The sequence below is a fragment of the Acanthochromis polyacanthus genome, chromosome 12 (assembly GCF_021347895.1).
Source record: "Acanthochromis polyacanthus isolate Apoly-LR-REF ecotype Palm Island chromosome 12, KAUST_Apoly_ChrSc, whole genome shotgun sequence".
Lineage (NCBI taxonomy): Eukaryota > Metazoa > Chordata > Actinopteri > Pomacentridae > Acanthochromis > Acanthochromis polyacanthus.
Window position 1 is genome coordinate 5,247,624 of NC_067124.1, and position 20,089 is coordinate 5,267,712.

Sequence of the window (20,089 nt, forward strand, 5' to 3'; positions counted from 1 at the left end):
TGTTGTCATAGTTACAGCGACGCAATCTCGCAATGATACAGAAATCTTTAACAAATCCAGACTATAAGCCGCATCACTGGTAACATCCAATCAGCTGGTCCTTGTATCATTTCTGACTTCCTTGAAAATTTCATCCAAATCCATTACAAAAACAGTACAGTTTCAGTATTCAGTATTTCTGAAAGCATTTGAGGTGAGAAATAAGCTGTGCAGTTACTGAATCTGTCCGAGTTTTAGTTCAACAATGGAAAGTTTAGATGTTTGGCGAAAGTTCCCCATGCGTCAGACCTCCACTCCCCGTTCCTCATCAGAAGTAGTTTCATTTCTACTTTATGCAAATAAAGTAGAAATTAAATTATTTTATGCAAATGAGCTCTGAGGTGACATACCGCAACGCAACCAGCACGCAACATGGTGCGTTACACATAGACAACGAATGGGACGCGAAAAATTGACGGATCCTGTGAATACTACCTACATTCATCATGAAATATCTTCCCACTTGCAGGAAACTACATATGTGTGTTGCTGCATCTGTCCCTATTTGATAATTACTTTCATTTTAAATCCTTCCAGAATGTCACTGTGATGGTGGATTTACTTTTTAAGATGTTGTGGCTTGTACTGGAATTGCATAATAATCAAATGTAGCAATAAATATTGATGCTTTCTATGCATTCATGCATTCAGTCTAAAAATACCAAATGTGGTATTTTTAAAAGCATGTTTTGGGTTAACTTACGAAAACACAACAGCAGTGCCTGACAATAAGGCCTTCAAAAAAAGGCCCCAGCAAAACAGATCAGGGATCAGGAGGTGCCTCAAAGAGCAGCTTTTAATGCAGTAGGTTGACCTCTGAGCTGTAGTTTCTGTGTCTATGGTGTTTACTAGAAAGAGCAACTTGGCTGTGACATTGTCATCAGTCTGTTTCACAGCAGGGTATATATCAGAAATAGGGTCATGAAGCATTTCAGGATCTTGAACACTGCTCAGTGGAAACACGTGCAGACAGGTGGGAGCTGTGATGTTATGTACAAATGACAGCTGCTGTTTGTGTGTGCCTGTGTCATGAACCAACACAAGATATATTTAGGGACGAGATGTTTATATGTGCACGAGTATGTAAATAAGCAGTATTTCAAGGCCAAGCCGCAACACATATTGACATTTAGTCTGGGGAGTTTTCATCCACAACTTCCTGTTTCTGCAGTCTTCACACATATTACAGTGGCACAGTTGAAACGTGACTAACACGTAAGATTACATGGTCATGAAGAAAGTCAGTACTCAAAGATGAGACTACTGATATATTGCACGTCGTTGCTTTTTTTAAGTGTGTGTGTCTCAATGAGAAACAGACATCCTGACTACCAATCTTCAGTCTGATGTGAGATTGTGATTGTGTGTAGATCAGCCTGTTGAAGCTACAGTAGGCAGCAATCTGAACTAGGAAATTCAGAGCAATCCTCCATCTAGCCCACTATACCACCACATCCTGTTCCTGGACTTTACTTGAACGTTGCTATCTATGTTACTATCTCACCTGCCCTGTTATTAACTTCAATGTACAGGGTGGCCCTACAGCCTGGACACATAGGAAATCTCATTAATTATATATATTTTTTTGCCTCCACAGATTAAATATGGCTTTGTCAAAAGAAGATAGAGTTGAACTGGTACTTCTCAGTGGATGTGAAGGATGGACATATCGAAAAAATATGAGAAAAATCTCTGATCTTAACTTGTCAGTTTCTACAGTCTCTAATATAATGGAACTACACGGACATTTGGTTTACTTTCTAGATTTAATTTTGTCACTTCATAGTTTAACATCTATTTTCATTTCAAAAGAATGTGTCATAGGACGAGTAACAGGTTCCTTTCTGTTCCTGCCCTAAAGAACTGCTAAACCTGCAAGAATGTAGACTAATGCAGTCTTCTGCAGCTCTGTGTGTCAGCACGCTAGTATTTGCTGATTGGTACCAATTGAGGAAGAGATCAAGATAACAGGACTGTTGCTAATTTTGCATATCTCTGGTGATAATTATACCGGATCATCAAAATTCTTACAATTCATACTGTTGAAGACTTGAATGCCACTATAAAATTACAAAATACATTCAATATTTACTCATATTTCACTCAAAGCCACAAATGTTATGGTGTCTGGAGGGCTTTATTCTCTGAAGGTCATGAATTAGTAAAATACTTCACGGAAAATCAAAGCTTTGACCTGCTGAAGGTACTACACAAATGGTCAAATCATCACTAAGGTTCATCCTCTGGCTGTAATGAACTATTTTAGCCTAGCCGCGCCAGACCCATGTTCTGATTCTGAAGACGCAAGGGTCTAGGACCACTCGACAAGGAGGGAGGCAGGCTAAAAGGTTGTCTTTCAAATCACTCTGCAGCAATTGGGTAGGTATACAACCAATCAGCGCAACGAATAGGCTGACGTAGTTCCGAGAGCGCCGGATTGTGGCTAAGTCCCATTAGCTTCCCAACCAGCGGAGCCAACTGGTATATTAAGGATTTGCCATATCCCGTCAGCATAAGTCCAAATACGTCTTTCTTCTCAATGAAACACTTCAGTGCCGTCCTTTGTTTATCTTTCAAGTTGAATTTTAGCTTCAAATCTTTAAGGGCTGTGGCCAAAGCCAAGTCAAAAGATAACTGTTTATTGTGTGCTGGTTGTTTCTGTCATAATCGTCGCGCCTCTGTCGTCACTTCGTTACGCCCGCCTTCTGACTCTACACTTCATGGTGATTCGTCCGGCCAGTTTTAGGAGAATCCAGCCTCGAGCCTTATGGAGGGTAACTAGACCAACCCTGGCAGAGAATTAAATTCGTTGCCGTGGGTTGTCTAGCACGGCTAGGCTAGAACTATTTAGCAAAATTAAAGAAATCCTCATGGTAACTGTTAGATTGTATTAAAAGCCTAAAGTGTTAATCTGATTGTGGCACTAGGGAAAGACTGGAATATGATCACTCCCCTGAGGACCATGAACGAAATGTGATTTTTGTCCAATAATTGTGGAGATATTTCAGTTTAGATCAAAGTGGTGAGCTGACTGAACGACCAACTAACATCCTAACAGACAGCCACACTATTAACCTCCACCTCATCTTGTACCTGTGCTAACATTTATGGCATGCCATTAAAATGAGATGTGTTACATTGGATTAGTAGTGAAAGATTAATTTACACTTGTGACCTGTAATTAGATATCTGCCGTTACAATTCTTCTTCTTTGCTGTTTGAGTTCTCCATATTGCTGCAAACTGATCAGAGTGTGATCATCATATGACTGACAGAAAGGAAGATAGAGAGGAATCTGTCCCAGCTGAACAGGAAGTCAGTTTACTCAAAGCGGAACTCAACTTGGCCCCAAAAACATTGAGCTGAAAGGGAAATGTGCATATGTGACAGCTGAAATGTCTCCAGACTTGAGTCTCATTGTAAAGGGGAGGAATAAGAAATTCAATATGTTTCTCAAACAAAGACATGGCATGAAGACACCGGAGATGCTGCTGCTGCTGTGTTCATGTTCCTTGATGGTTGTTAAACTTCGCTGCTGTCATGTTTCTATACAGATGCTGGGAAGGAAAGTGGGTCATCCATGTGGAGAAACAAGTGATTTGAAATGAACACTCTTAAAAAGAGACCGAATCCTCATTGGTCCCATCAGATTCAAACCTCAGCTCAAGCTTCGGCTTTGGGTGTATTTCAGTTCTTACCAACATGTATCTGCAACATGAGAAGCACTGTTCACTAAGTTGCATATGCACTTTGTGGACACCTGGAGGAAGTGCGTCAACATGGGGGAAAGCTCAGGGTCAAACCATCCTGGCCAACAACAGTCACTGTATGTGTGCGATGAACTCTGATTTTGCAAATGCAAGTCGATGTGGTGATGCTCAAGGAGCTCACTTACATCTGAACTCAGTTGATTTTCTGCACATATCTAATTATCTTTGTTTTATTATTCACTTTTAAAGGAAACCAAAACCTACGGAGAAGTGTTTAGCTATTAGTTTATTGGTTAATAAGAAAAAAACTTTTCAAAACATAACATTGACGTAGACCTAAACCTTAATATGAAGTTCAATTTTACATTTTTCAGTTTGATTTATACAGCTCCAGATCAAAGCATATGCCATCTCATAGTGTTTAACATAGTAAGGTACAGACCTTACAAATTTTAAACAGAGCACTCAACAATCCAGAATTCCCTGTGGTTTCCCTATGAGGAAGCAGTCAGTGATGGTGGGAAAGAACCCCCCCCCAAAAAAAACAAAACAAAACAAAACAAAACAAAACAACATCTTTAACGGGAGGGGGGAAAAAAACTCAGACAGACCCAGACTTAGGGAAGGCGGCCATGTGCCTCAGCCGGTTGGGGTTGGAGTAGGGATGAGGGGGATGGGGTATAGTGTTGGTTTTGTATTATTGTCAATTTTACTGCTAAGATGTTGATATTACTGTATTATATGTTGACATTTTGATTACTAGTAATCAGTATTGATCCTAAAAAACATGAGTTGATTCCTATTTACTTCCTAACAGTGTGTGCAACCAAAGCCCCTAGGAACAGCTCTGCGCTTTGAAGTTATTTCACCCCATTGGCTAGAGTGACGTGAGGTCAACTTGTTTTTTTTTTTTAAAAAAACACTTTTTCCACTCAAATTTATTACAAAATAAATGCTAGTGAATCCACAGCACAACACAAATCATTCTTGACCACAGCATCAAAAGAAAAACTGTCAAAATGTCATATCAGTAAATTATATATTTAATAGCCAACAGCAAGTAGTCTCAGCCAATGGGGAAGTCATGGTCTAATGATTTTGGCAAAAGAGGACAACAAGCAACTTTTGGACAGAGGATAACTCCACCTTTGAACATTTTATCCTGGTCTCTCAACACTTGAATGGCACAGTCAAAGATTAAAAACGCTGCTAATATTGATATGGTTGATTAAACGTTAGCTCATTTTAGAGGCACAGTGAAGTTTTCCACCAGACAACAGTAGCGTGTTTTTTTTCAAAATGCTCAACTCAGCACAAGGTCATTTCTCTTTAATAACCAAATGTAGAAGATTTGTATCAAAATCTGATATCAAGCAGGAAAAAAAAAAAGTAAAATCCGCAATAAAAGCTGATTGTACCTTGTTGTCTACTACTTCACGTGGTGATGTTTTTTTTTAAATGACCTTTAAAAGTCCATGTGTGGACTTAGCAAAAAGCAGAAGGGGCTTAGCAGAGGATCCAACAAAACAACACTTAGCAGAGTGATGAAAATGTCCCCCAGTCACATTAACAGTGGTTGTGATATCATTAAATACATAACAGATCTGTGATAAATACAAGGAGAAGCTGCCCTCAGGCAACCACAGCGTTCGACTAGAGTTTTGGAAATATTACAGGAAGATTACACAAGATTTCACAGGGAAGCAGACTGCAAAAGGAGGATCTGGTTACATAACCAGAGAGCTGTGATTGTCTAGTTCCATGAGAAAGTTAGTCATTTTTTGAATGTGACAGCGATGATCATCTCCAGGATAATTATAAGCCTGTTGGAGGGAGGAGGGTGACATGATTAAGCTGAGATATCTTGCATATCTTCTTTCATGTGAAATCTTCATGTGCTTCTTTTAGTTTTTTGGGCATGACGGCACCGTTTTTGTTGCAAACACCATAATACAGTCATGTAATGTTTGTAATAACAGACAGTTTATGCCCCACTTGTGTATATAGTTAACATTCTATTTGTGTTTGTTGTGCAGATAGTTGTTTTGCATGCTATTATACTATACAAGAACAGAAAAAAGGATGGATCGCTCTTACCATTGTATGTCACTCTGGGTTTGGTTAAACACAAAACCAGGTGAAGATCCATCTCATCTGATGACACAAACTTGGAGCACACAGGGCACTTGAAGCCTGAGAGAAACAAAGGAAAACATATTAGCAATGAATAAGGAGTGTAGGGTGTGATATGTGGAGTGTTTGACTGAATCCAAGAGTCAAACTCTAATAAAGTGACAAACATCATCCTCTCTCTTTGGGGACTCAATTTGCTGACACATTTTTGCATTTAATTTCCTGTTATTGTACCATACTGTATGAAAAGTGCTCTATAAATAAATACATAAAGTTTGATTTGATACTGTGAATAAGATGCTAAAAATATCAAATGGTCATCATTTTTCAGTTTCTGAGACAATTTGTTGTAATGAGAGAGGCAGTTGTTGTTAATGCAGTGCTAATTTGGTCTACACAAAAAATTAAAGCAACGCTCACAGATCATGTGTTCTGGATTTATAAATATTATTTTTTCTGATAACAGACTTGAGGGTGATGAGACACTAAATTGCTCTTTAGAGCTGAGGAAATCTAGACAGAGGATCATTCTAAGGATCTACTACTCTTATTATTTGCACCCTGGAGGATACAGTGATTCTGATAAAGACAGTAGCGTTAAAACACTAGTCTTTTTGGATAATTAAAGGTTCTCAGTGATATGGTGTGTTACATTCCTCTTTTGTCTTTTTTCACATTTGCTGTCCTCCAGCTGAGAAGCACCTGATGCAGCAGCATTTTGCTGGAAGATGTGCAGAGTACAGTTTTTACTCCACACTCAAGTACTTCTCAGAACCTCAACCTCCTCTAAGGGGGTAAAGATAAAAAACGTTTCTGTGCAGTCCGTTTCATTTCAAAAGACATGTACTTTTGGAAACAGTCTCAATCAAGAATCACATCCCGAACTAATTGTGACAACAAGTCTCAACTGAAACACAAGAAAAGCACTCGGAGAACACAGTACTCTGTCAAGGCTGCTTAGTCTTTGTATCATCTCTGATGGATAAAATCTTTCCCCACTGTCACCCAAGTGGTCCAGGCAGATGGCTGCCTTCCCTGAGTATGGTTCTGCACCCCCTCCCATTATTCGAAAGGTATTTTCATTCCTTCCCACCATCCTTCATACAGAATCAAAAGGCAGCTTGGATTGTTGGGTTTTGTGTTCTCTGTGTCTAATTCTTAAGGTCTGTACTGACTATGCGCTGTGAGATGACATATGTTGTGAATCTGTGCTATATACATACAATTGAATTGAAATAATATAGTTAGACAAATACCTTCTGATTTATTTACATAAACTCCCGAGGAACTGGTGCAAAATACAGTCATGAAAAAAAATTATTAGACCATCCTTGTTTTCTTCAATTTTTTTATATGTTAATGCCTGGTACCACTGAAGGTACATTTATTTGGAAAAATATAATGATCACAACAAAAATAGCTCACAAGAGTTTAATTTAAGAGCTGATATCTAGACATTGTCCACGGTTTTCTTGAAAATAACCAAAGTTCTTCCATCAATAGCTATGGCATTGTACTGCCAAAAACAGCTTTAAGGATTCCATGTTTTCTTTTCTGTTTTCGTCACATGATACACACAGGAGTCAGTACTTGATTGCATAACCATTGTTTCTGATGACTGCAACCATGCATCTTGACCTGCTCTCCACCAGCTTCTGACATTGTTCTGCTGTCACAGCAGCACATTCGTGTTGCACAAATTTGCTTTGTTTTTGGGCTTGTGGTTCTCCATTTTGCGCTTGATGATTTTCCACACGTTTTCAAGCGGATTTAGATCTGGTGATTGAGCAGCCAAGGCATGGTTCCAATATTCTGGTTCTCCATCCAGGCTTTGACTGACCTTGTCGTGTGGTAAGGGGCATTCTCTTGTTGGAAAATCCAGTCATTCGAGGCAGGAAAGAGTTTTCAAGAGTGGCATTGTACATGACCTGGTTCGTTTGCCCTGTTCCACCCTCACTGAAACAACCCCAGATTTTCACTGATCTGCCCCCATGTTTTACTGCAGGGTCAAGACAGTCTGGTTTGTTGGCTTCTCCAGACTTCCTCCTAACCAGTAAGTTGGCTGGAGTGGGCATCAACTGAAAATTGGATTTATCACTGAAGAGAACCTCAGCCCAATCATCAACAGTCCGATCCTTGTGATCCCCAGCAATGAGTAACCGGGGTTTCCTCTGCCGTTTCTTGATAAAGGGCTTCTTCCTGCCCTGTGTGACTTCAGACAGCTTCAAAAAGTCGGTTTCCCACTGTCCTTGCTGAACAAGTCACATTTCTGAACAGTGTTCACTTACTTTTAAGGTCCCAAGAGGTCTGAGGACGATTCCTGGCACAGGAAGGATGAGTGCACGGTCATCTGATGGGCAGAAAGATGTTTCCTGCCACCACCAGCTAGCAGTTTGGTAGCACCATGTTAGGCTTGTTTTTTCTTGGTGTAATGAATGTCTTGTCTTGGAGCTCTTCAATTTCTTTGCAACTTGTCTCTTACTCATGCCAATTTCCAGCAGTACCAAGATGTTTACCTTTGTAGCTTCACATAATTCTTTTGTTTTAGGCATTATGTAAAAGCTGACAACTTCTGAGTTGTGCTACGGCTTGAATGTCAGCAGGAACCACTCTAGGCCTTTGCATGTGCCCTTCTGCTGATGACATGAAACGGCCTCTTACATACTCTGGGAATACAACTAAGATGAAGCATGTCAAATAGGACAAAGTATTATGGAATCAGCTGCATTTTTGCCATGTTCATTGTATTCTTCAGGTAATGTACCGTTAGTGGTACCAGGCATTGAAATGAATAACAGGGTTCCCACTCTTCCCCCGAAATGATTTTCCAGGACTTTTCCAGGACATTTCCAGTCGGTACAGGCACACGTTATCAGGTAGGAGGACGTAGGAGGTGAAGTGAGCAATGTCACCGTGACGTCACCATCATACGCAGGCGGACTTTTCGCGACAGAGACTTTATCTGTGTTGACCATAGACTGTATTCTATGGTGTTGACCGGCGTCATCGACTGAAAGTTTGATTTCAGACATGAAACGCTCAGCTGCACCCTCAGCTGTTGTGGGAAGATGCAAGTTTATGCGGACGCCACCACACACCTCGGCAGTGAGGGGGATGAAATGATGTTTCAGTAAAAGTGCGGGTGTCGCAACACCCACACCACCCACACAACAGAATTCCTAATGTTGTTTTCATTCCCTTATTTTTATCAGACATCTGCGAACTACTGAGTGAAACGTGGCCCACACCTGTTAAGCCGCCGCTATGCTGATATCAGAGTTGTTTCATCTCGCAAGTTACAGCCAACTCAGGGGAATGCAAATTTGATTGGCTGGTAGCACCACATGGGGCGCTGCGCCGGCTCGAAGCAGAGAAGCGCTATTTTAGATATATTATATGCCTCAGTGTTGCCCAGAAAATACGGTGACAACAGACATGCACGCGCATAACTTGTAACCCGTTTGCATTGACAGGGGGAGGATAAATATTTTTCCAGGACAAGTTAACCGTTTCCAGGACATTTGACCTTTTTTTCTCTCATTTTCCATGTTTTCCATGACTGGAAAATTGGTCAGTCATTTTCCAGGTTTTCCAGGATTTCCAGGACGCGTGGGAACCCTGAATAAGAAATCAAAGAAAACAAGGGTGGTCGAATAATTTTTTCCATCACTGTATATCACTCATAATAGATCACAAGTGTTCACATGACATTCCAGAAGAAACATGCCCACTGAATAGCAGGATTATTGGTGTAAACACCCGGTAAATAAAGGCTGGCAGGTTCAATCACTATTACACTGTATCAATCAGAGTAAACATGCTGATTCGTGAAAGGTTGTAAATGCATAAACGATGCTCCAAACAAATACTCGGGTTGTAATTATCTATTTGTTTCTATTTCCATCACAATTATCTTGTCACAATCTCAGCCAACACAACAAATCCTGCAGTTTCCACTGACATCACCATGCCCTTTGTCACAGATTACCTTCAGAGTAACTCTCCTCCATCATCCATCAGCTGTAACAGTTCCACAGCAGGGGGCAGAGTGTCGCATATCACAGACAGGTGATGGACGTCAGGAGTGGGAATGCATGCGTGTTGTGTGTGGAGCTTCCTACAATGTTAAAATCTGTCCGCATGCTGGGATTGTGACGGGATAAATAGATTAGTGCAGCGAGAAGCAGGCTCTACATTGCTTGTCTGACCTATTTAAGTGAATCACAACACTCACACACAAGCAGGACGTCATCTCTCGAGATCTCCTGGCCATCTGCTGACAATTAGGAATGTACAGTCTAGGTGTGTTTATTTGAAAGAGAGATGAGGATGAATTCCAGCTCTGCACGACTCCACTAGTCATTCTGAAAAATGCTAAAAGCCAGAGCTGTGCCCTCCCCATGAGGCTGCGATGACTCATCCAGTAAACTGTATGGGATGCTCTCTCCAGTAAATTAAATTCCTGCCTGGGTCCTCATGCATGTCTCTCTGAGGCCATACCTGCTGGTGCTCACATTAAAACTTTGGCTTCTGAAAGTATATGTTTCCTAGAATAGCTCCCACACTCTGGACTTTGTATCTGTGAATGACATAAATGGATGCATATATGCACCTTTAGCTTCGTCCAATTTATATCACCCAACAGCAAACTTCTGCTGTGGAGAGATTCATATCCAAACAATTGATTAATACAAATAGTGAATGAAGAGAACAAAGTCAGATGATCTGAAACATCTGCTTCCTTGAGGCACAAAGTTGTCAATTCCCAGAACAGCGCTGAAGAAAACTGGAAATGTTTAGATGATGAGACGATTATTTAAAATGCGCAGTTTTCACTCCATTTAAACAGACACTTCATCTGATGAGGATGTTAAAAGTCATCATTATCATCATGTAGATGGAGTTAAACAGGTTTATAATGAAAAATAGCCTTTCTAAGTCCTGCTTGGTCACGAAGAAGTGGAAGAACTCTGATGTCAGAAGAAAACCTTACAGTGTTAGTTGCCATGCTTTTTGTTTCATTTTCAGGATTATGTGGGCTTCGCTTTGAGGAAATTGGCTGACCACTTTCTCTTATGAAACTTCTAAAAATTGAATGCTTCAAGATACAGACACTTTTTCACTGGGCTGCAAGCGTTGCTGGTTTGCTTGGACCGTTATATGTCCATCATTCCGCCACTTCAGGAACCCTATTTGGTGGAAAGGTTTTTACAGGTAGACTGTGATTTCAACAAAGTTGGATTGGTCTCAGTCACTGCTTTACAGTGTCCCACTTGCTCTGTGGCCATGCAAAAATCATGTGTATATACAGTATCTGCAGAAGTCATGCTTGCCACTGATACCCAACATTGTAAAGCTACAGAAAGGAACAGAAAGGCCGCTTCTGGCCTCGAGGAAAATACTAAGCTGTCTGTGATGTTTCTGTCAAAACTTTTATGCATGCTGTTCTGTTTCTTCTGTTGCTCACTCACTCTTCTCATCTTTAAAATTTAATGATTTTTTATTTTTTTTTGCTATTGTGTTGTGATAGAGGTGAATAAGGAAGGAAGCCATTGGTTTAGGGGAGAACACAGACCAGTTATTGTCTCCAACACAAAAGGCCACTCACAGTAGTACTCTGTTGACAAGAATGCTAACAATTGCTAAAATGCTAAAAAATTTTTGTTTAATTCATATGCCATTTATGCAGAAGGATGCTCCAAATTGTAGTTGGATCATCTATTCCATATGTGGTACCCACAGGACACCACCTAGTAGTAGAAAGCTTTTACTGAGTACTGTGTTTGAGTTGACAAATAAGGACCAAGCATGATGACATAATATCCATGTACTGTGCATGTGTAGTAACAGGTTACATTCACTCTGTTACATGTATTTTAGTAACTTTATTTAGTAAATTGTACTTACTAGAGGGTTAGTAACATTTCAGTTTTACTTAGGCATGTTTTTATAGAGAAAAATAATACTTTGTTACTTTTAGATACAACTCTGTGGTACATTGATTTATTAAATATTTTAAGAAAGTTTACCAAAGTTCTGCTATAAGGCAGACTAGCAAAATAAGTAGAACTAGAAAAGCACTCAGAGAGCACAGGACTCAGCCAACGCTGCTCAGTCATTGTATCATTTTCAACGTATGAAATCTTTTAAAAAAAAATCTGTGGATCCAGACTATAAACCACATCACTGCCAAAATCGAATGAATTCGTCCTTGTGTCATTTCTAAACCTTCCCTGAAAATTTCATCCAAACCTGTCAGTCCATTTTTGAGTAATGTTGCTGTCAGACAGACAGACAAACCAACACCGATCGTCACATAACTCCATCAAGGCTCTGCCCCCTTGGCGGAGTAACAACATAAACAGATGTAGACAAGTTCTAAAACATACTCAAGTGCCGTCACAAGCATGATTGTATGACCAAATAACACAATCCTAAAATCAATTCGGTAACATTGAGCTACAAGGCTGTCTGTCCATATTGCGTTAATGCTACCAACTTCACTGTTTATCAGACATCTATCGAGCCACCTGCTGGCAGGTGCGCCATGAAAATAAATAATAAATTATGTATGTAAGGAGAAAAAGGAACACAGCCAAACTTGTCATCATCTGACTTTGAAAATAAATACAGTGTTCACTTCTTTGCTTTCACTATCTTTGGTCAGCCAAGTCTACATAAAATAAAGCAAATGGACCATAAGCAGGGCAATCTTTTCTTTTGCTTACTCAGTTACTGATTACTTAAGTAATTTTTTCAGTAGGTGAGTTTATAGTCAAGTTATTTTGATGAGCTCTACTTGTTCGCTTGTTGCTACTCAGTGATTTTAATTCAGCACAATTTTTGCCGAGACAACCCACCTTTGGCATGCATCATGATGGAGGGACATAAAAAAGTCTTTTTCTATATACAGTAAAAGAGCTTCTTATCAAGCAAAAAGCGTTCATTCTAATCACTTGTGTTATCTCTGATGAAGGTCTGCTGAATCAAGCGTTGCAAATGAGAATATCTTTGCAGCAAAAAAAATCCCCAAAAAGTAACGGTTCAAGCCAGATGTACGAGACTGTGGCAGCAAGTAGATGATGAAAAGGGAATAAGTGAAGTCAAATAAGTGGACCCTCCTGGATGTCAAATAATGAGGGAGGAAACTGTTCTCTGTGGGCTCCTTCAGAGGAAAGTGCAAAAGACCAAAAAGGACCTGTCACAGGTGAGCTGGCCAAGGTGATCTTAACTTAGGCTGAGGTACACACGTGGACAAAATTGTTGGTACCCCTCAGTTAAAGAAGGAAAAACCCACAATTACTGAAATCACTTGAAACTCACAAAAGTAACAATAAATAAAAATTTATTGAAAATTAAATAATCAAAAACAGCCATTACTTTTGAATTGTTGATTAACATAATTATTAAAAAAAACAAACTAATGAAACAGGCCTGGACAAAAATGATGGTACCTCTATAAAAGATTGAAAACTATTTGACCAGAGTGACATGATTAACTCAGGTGTGTCATTTAATTGACATCACAGGTGTTTCCAAACTCATAATCAGTCAGTCTGCCTATTTAAAGGGAGACAAGTAGTCACCCTGCTGTTTGGTGAAAAGGTGTGTACCACACTGAACATGGACAACAGAAAGCGAAGGAGAGAATTGTCCCAGGACATCCGAAAAAAAATGATAGACAAACATCTTAAAGGTAAAGGCTATAAGACCATCTCTAAACAGCTTGAAGTTCCTGTGACAACAGTGGCTCATATTATTCAGAAGTTCAAGACCCACGGGACAGTAGCCAACCTCCCTGGACGTGGCCGCAAGAGGAAAATTGATGACAAATTGAAGAGACGGATCGTTGGAATTGTATCCAAAGAGCCCAGAGCAACCTCCAAAGAAATTAAAGGTGAACTCCAAGGCCAAGGTACATCAGTGTCAGATCGCACCATTCGTCGTTGTTTGAGCCAAAGTGGACTTCATGGGAGACGACCAAGGAGGACACCACTGCTGAAAAAAACTCATATAAAAGCGAGACTGGAATTTGCAAAAGTGCATGTTGACAAGCCACAAAGCTTCTGGGAGAATGTCCTTTGGACAGATGAGACCAAACTGGAGCTTTTTGGTAAGGCACATCAACTCTATGTTCGTAGACTCAAAAAGCAAGCATACGAAGAAAAGAACACTGTCCCTACGGTGAAACATGGAGGAGGCTCAGTAATGTTTTGGGGCTGCTTTGCTGCATCTGGCACAGGGTGTCTTGAAAGTGTGCAAGGTACGATGAAATCTGAAGACTATCAAGGCATTCTGGAGAGAAATGTGCTGCCTAGTGTCAGAAAGCTTGGTCTCAGTCGCAGGTCACGGGTCTTCCAACAGGACAACGATCCAAAACACACAGCCAAAAACACCCAAGAATGGCTGAGAGAAAAGCGTTGGACTATTCTAAAGTGGCCTTCTATGAGCCCAGATCTGAATCCCATTGAACATATGTGGAAGGAGCTGAAACATGCCATTTGGAGAAGACACCCATCAAACCTGAGACAACTGGAGCTGTTTGCTCATGAGGAGTGGGCCAAAATACCTGTTGACAGCTGCAGAACGCTCATTGACAAATACAGAAATCGTTTAATTGCAGTGATTGCCTCAAAAGGTTGTGCAACAAAATATTAAGTTATGGGTACCATCATTTTTGTCCAGCCCTATTTCATTAGTTTGTTTAATGGCTGATTTTGATTATTTAATTTTCAATAAATTTTTATTTATTGTTACTTTTGTGAGTTTCAAGTGATTTCAGTGAGAATTGTGGGTTTTTCCTTCTTTAACTGAGGGGTACCAACAATTTTGTCCACGTGTGTACGACACCATCTCAAGGACAAGGATGAATGCAGTACAATAATGCAGATGTCCTTTCCTTTATATGGTCATTTTAAAAATGGTGACGATGTGCCTGGTTTCCACAAGACTTAAGGATGGAAAATCCAACACAAAGTAAAATGCTGGTCCTTGAGGTTATTCTGTGAGAAGCCTCACAGATTTTATCAAGCGTCATTATTTATCTGAGCTGCAGTGTAGGAGATAGGCCTGGCTACTGAAGTTTTAGTTCTGACTTCCAAATTAAATGCAGTGACCCTGAGCCAGTCAGTAGTTTTTAAAATGTCATCAACATCTGATCAATAGAGTATGAAATATTGTGTTTTATGATTGGATAACTTAAGGGACCAAAAAGTGAGCTTATGCATACTGACATCTTGATGGACGATGCTGAGAGAAAAAGACCTTGGACGTCATAGAGAAGAATAAAAGCTGGATGAATTCGACACTTACAGGAACTACGTCCCTGTCACTACATGTCTGTGCTTTGATTGTGATGCAGACTGCTGATTAATCTGTTTTCTGTTGGGGAAGTTACAAAATGTGAAACTGTCAAGCAGACCATCTTCGGGGTAATGATATTTTTATTCTTTCTTTTCAATTCCCTTATCTATGTTTGTAGATAAGGGAATTATCTTCCTAAAAACTGAACAAAACACTGACTTAATAACTGCATGAATAAGATCTTTGATTTTAATAAATGAGATGAGGTTCCACCACAGGGCAGCTTGGGCTCCTTTATTACTTGTTCCATTTCAGCTACTGTTTATCCTGAAAGTGCCCTTCAGAGCTGAATCAATTCCTGTTTGATACCTCAAATGCTGATGGCGCAGAAACCAGATGAAAGCAGAATTTATGGTCTGTTCAAACTGCATGATGGCAGGTTGGACAGCTTCAGGAACCCCATGCCACCACAACTTTAGGGGGTGTCTATGTCACCCATCTTTTTCAGCTTTCCAAAACTAACAATCTGACATTCATACTGACTTTGCACTGTGACTGGGCAACAATGTAGATGTGAGGAGAAAGGGGCTTTGAAGCTGATGTTCTCCCCTGTTATTATTGACAATTCCACAACTTCATTTAGCAGGCACGGTTGTCCAAAGAGACGCACATGTGAGAGTAGGAACAACACAAGCAAGGATCTAGTCGGGAGAAAACAACCTGGATAAGAGCCATAAAACAAGTTCAAGAGTGACAAAAGGACTGTGGTGTCTGGAGGCTGTGCAGGAGGTAATCACAATTATTTTTTCTTTTCTTTTAACAGTCTCTCAAGTCAAAGGTGTTCAGTGAAGAGCTGGGTTTTTGGTCCTTTTTTTAAGACTGAGAGGGATTCAGCAAATGGAACAGAGTTTGGTAACTCGTTCCACCACTGGTGAACCACACAGGAGGGTCTAGATATGGACCGGCCCTGTTGTGGTGGTTGGATCAGGAACTTTTTGTTGGTCGAGTGTAGTGAGCAGGAGGGAGTGCAGACCTGAATGACAGAGTTCAGGTAGGAGTGAGCTATTTTCATTGTAGTTTTGAATGCAAGTGTCAGAGTTTTGAATTTTATGTGGGCAGCAACTGGAAGCCAATGAAGTGATCTGAACAGCGGGGTAACATGAGCTGTTTTTGGCTGGTTGAAAACTAGACGTGCTGCTGCATTCTGGATCATCTGCAGAGGTTTGACCGTGCATGCAGGGAGACCTGTCTGTAAGGAGCTGCAGTAGTCCATGTGTGATATTACAAGAGCCTGGACCAGGAGTTGTGCTGCATGTTAAGGAAGGGTCTGATCTTCCTGATGTTCTACTGGACGAGATGAGCCTTGAAGGTTAGTCGGTCATCGATCATGACACCCTAGTTTTTGGCAGACTTTATGCGTTATTTACCATTTTAGTTCAGTGTGTTGGCAGCTTCACATCTACAGATTATCATCAAACACAAATGTCAAAAGTTTTGCAGGTACTTTCTCCTAAACCACCATTCTGTAAATTTAAAGTCTGCAGTCAAGGACAACACCAAAGTCAGCAGAAATCACCTATGAATGTCTGTTACAAATTTGATAGCAATCTATCCATTAAAAAAGTTCTATTTGGTCTCTAAACAAAAGTCAGAAGCTCACCAAAGTCACTGGTTTCTACAGGGACCATGAATGTCTCTACATTATTTTGTGAGAGCTGACAATCCCTGGAATAAGCGAAAACTCTGGTCTGATGGCAGGACCAGAGGAAAGCCAAAGGATCATCAAAGTTACTAGAAATAAACCTCTAAGAATTATCTGTAACTAACTCCATGTGACAGTTGTTAAGAAATTTCACCCTAAACTACAGTTAGTGATTGTCTTTGGGGAAAGATCCTGAAAAATGTCAGTGAGATTCACCCACTGGGAACCTTGACATGTACAAAATTTTATGGCAAACAAATCGTCGTAGATATTCCAGATATTCTAGTCTGATCCAAAGTGGTGGAGGCACCAAGGGACAAACAGAGGATTTCATTGTGAGAAAAGTGCCACTAGCATTGCCAAAACACTATAAATCCTGCCCACATCACACAGTTTCAACATGCTGTTGATCACTGATGTATTTGTCCCATCGTGAAACTAGAGAGGAAAGCCAGGAAGCCTAAGGACAAACTACAGAAACTGCATCACCCCCACTGGTCGGAGTTCCAGGGAAATCCCTAGCTGGAAGAGCTTTATTGAACTGATATGTTTATCTGTATTCTCCTCAAAAGACCCTATCCCTAACCTAAAAAATACATTCCCCAAAGCTCAAACATACTGCAGGGCTGTTGTAGAGAGAAGGTTATTGACATGGCAGCTTATGTCTTCTCTGTAATCTTGGTTCTTCCATGTATTGCTTTGGATTGTCATTGATCGCACACAAAATTTTAACACATCTTAATTTTTTTTTTAGAACTAGTGTTATTGTCCTTCATTCTTCTGAAAAATTTACAAGAAATAAGTCTGAATGTGTATGAGATGAGCCAAGAACAGTTTGAAGTAAATCTATCTGCACATAGCTTAGTACATCTGCAAAATCCTTTTTCTAAAATCCATTTTGTTCCCCTTCATTGTCTTCTCTATGCTGACAAAGACCAACGTGACACAAAAAAACTATCCTGAACAAGCTGCAAGCCAACAGCTACTTGGCCGCAGCTTCAAAACTTCACACACTGTTAAACAGAATCCTCCAGACTTCTGACTGTATAAGCACCGTATCGCTGCTCACCATCTAATCTGCCGTTTGGAGAGCATCCCAGGGAACTGTCTTCATTACCCACTGGTCCTTAACTCAGCTCTCCTGCAGCCCCTGACTCAGCACATCCAGTACTCCATGCTATTAAATAGGATTTATGAATCATCATTTTATTGATCAGTTCACTGATCATCTAACCGATGTGACTGCACTGCATCCCCCTCAGCCCCTGCTCACCGCATCACACACAAACGCCTATCAGCATATCCATGAACACAGCAGCTTAGGTTCATTTTCATTTTAACTTAGGTTTTTCACAGAGCTAGGCAGATTCTAAAGTTAAAAACTGACTTCAATACGCAGGTCATCAATCATGACCAAATGAATTACTGTCGTTTTTCTGCAGTGCTTTCCTCTGACATGTGTGCTGACAGTCTGTGAACGGTGGGAAGCATGCAGACTCTTAGTAAAAGAGGAAACTGTAGCTTTTGATACAAAGCAAGACAAAAACATGCCAACACTTTGAAAATTTTTAGGTACTACCAGTGAACAGTTTTTTTAGTGTTCTAAAAGAGACCCTGACATTTGAAATCCATAATATTTGATTCTAGATGACATCAGTTAAAATCAAACACAAGTGATTTCCAGACTTGTTAGGATCAGAAGCTAACAAATCAGTTATCAAATCTAATTAATCCAATAAGGAACACGGCACACGAATGGTGTACGTTTCTCTGTATGTTTGTCTGTTTGTTAGCAACATTACTCAATAACAGACAAACAGATTTGGATGAAATTTTTAGGGAAGGTCAGAAATAACACAAGGACCAAGTGATTACATTTTGGCAGTGATGTGGCCTATAGTCTGGATCCACAGATTTGTTAAAGATTTCTGTATCATTGTGAGATAGCAGCACGGTGTCACTGTAACTATGACAACAAGTGAACACTACGTCAGCTGATTGTGATCCTACTACAAATCCACCACTGTGGATTTATCAAGGTTTATCCATCAGAAATCATACAAGGAACAATTGATTAAACTGTGAAGGTGTTTCTGAGTCCCATCAATTCCCATCACCCACCACATATTTAGGTCACATGATTCAATATCCGTAAATAACAAACACATGCAAAACACACGCCTGTGCTCAGCGCAAGGTCATTTTGTTTGTGGGTACATCTATATTAAATGGACACATTCTATGTTGCTGTGACTTCTGATCAATTACAAATAAATACACAAATTGCATTCCTAAAAACAATGACAATGCCATTTGGGGGAATGAACACCCTTGGCAGAGCACTGTGGTCTTTGAGAGCTGTTCTTGTTTCTATATGGTACCATCAGTCATACTTGTGATTGATGGTACCTTATAGAAACAAGAATAAAGCCAGGCTTCCCACCTTTCTATGCAGAATATATTAACTGGATGTAATATTGCAAATTACACGAGTGAATAAAATGTTCATTACTTTTATGTTTTCTCTCTCTGCAAATGTGTGTACTTGGCTAAGGACAGTTTTTGATATAACAAAAGAGCCACTATGAGGCACCGCTCTGTGATCATGAATGAGTTTTGTGTGTCCAGTTGTAATAGATATCAAAATGATTGATAATTAAATGAAAACCAGAGAATTGTAGTTGTACAACTGGTAAAAGCGGTGCATAATCTCAGTTGAAGGATAATGTTGCTTTCAGGTAACTAGTGTAAAAGTTTATACAACCTGGTGTATCTCCATATAAAGTGTCTATTTTGGTTTTATGAGGAAGGCTAACTTTGAACTTTGCACCTCTCTTGTAGAGAGGCTGGAAATGATGAGTCAGTTAAAAGGTGTACATTAGGGCAGAAACCAGGGGCTCAAACTTATTTCTACATGAAACACTTTTCCTGTTTGTTTTCAGTATAACTGAAAGTGAACATAGTGAAAATAGGGGCAAAAAAGTGTGAGGTCCCTGCAGCTTTCCAAGGAAACTGATTCTTACATAAATCATTGTAAATGTTAGTTTTCATATTGACTAAAAGTAAACACAGACATTAGAGATCTCTACTCAAGGATCCTTGCGGACTGACCTAATCACTCCCATATTTATCTACACCAGGGGTCGGCAACCTTTAACACTCAAAGAGCCATTTCGACCCGTTTCCCACAGAAAAGAAAACA

At 40.0% G+C, this 20,089-nt stretch overlaps 1 protein-coding gene across 1 annotated transcript in view; it reads right to left on the reverse strand.

Annotated features, from left to right (window-relative positions):
* znrf2b (zinc and ring finger 2b) overlaps window positions 1–20,089 on the reverse strand; it is a 78,354-nt gene that overhangs the window by 15,641 nt on the left and 42,624 nt on the right. The window contains 1 exon segment of the mRNA XM_022208112.2: window positions 5,847–5,942. Coding sequence (XP_022063804.2) covers window positions 5,847–5,942 — 96 coding nt within the window.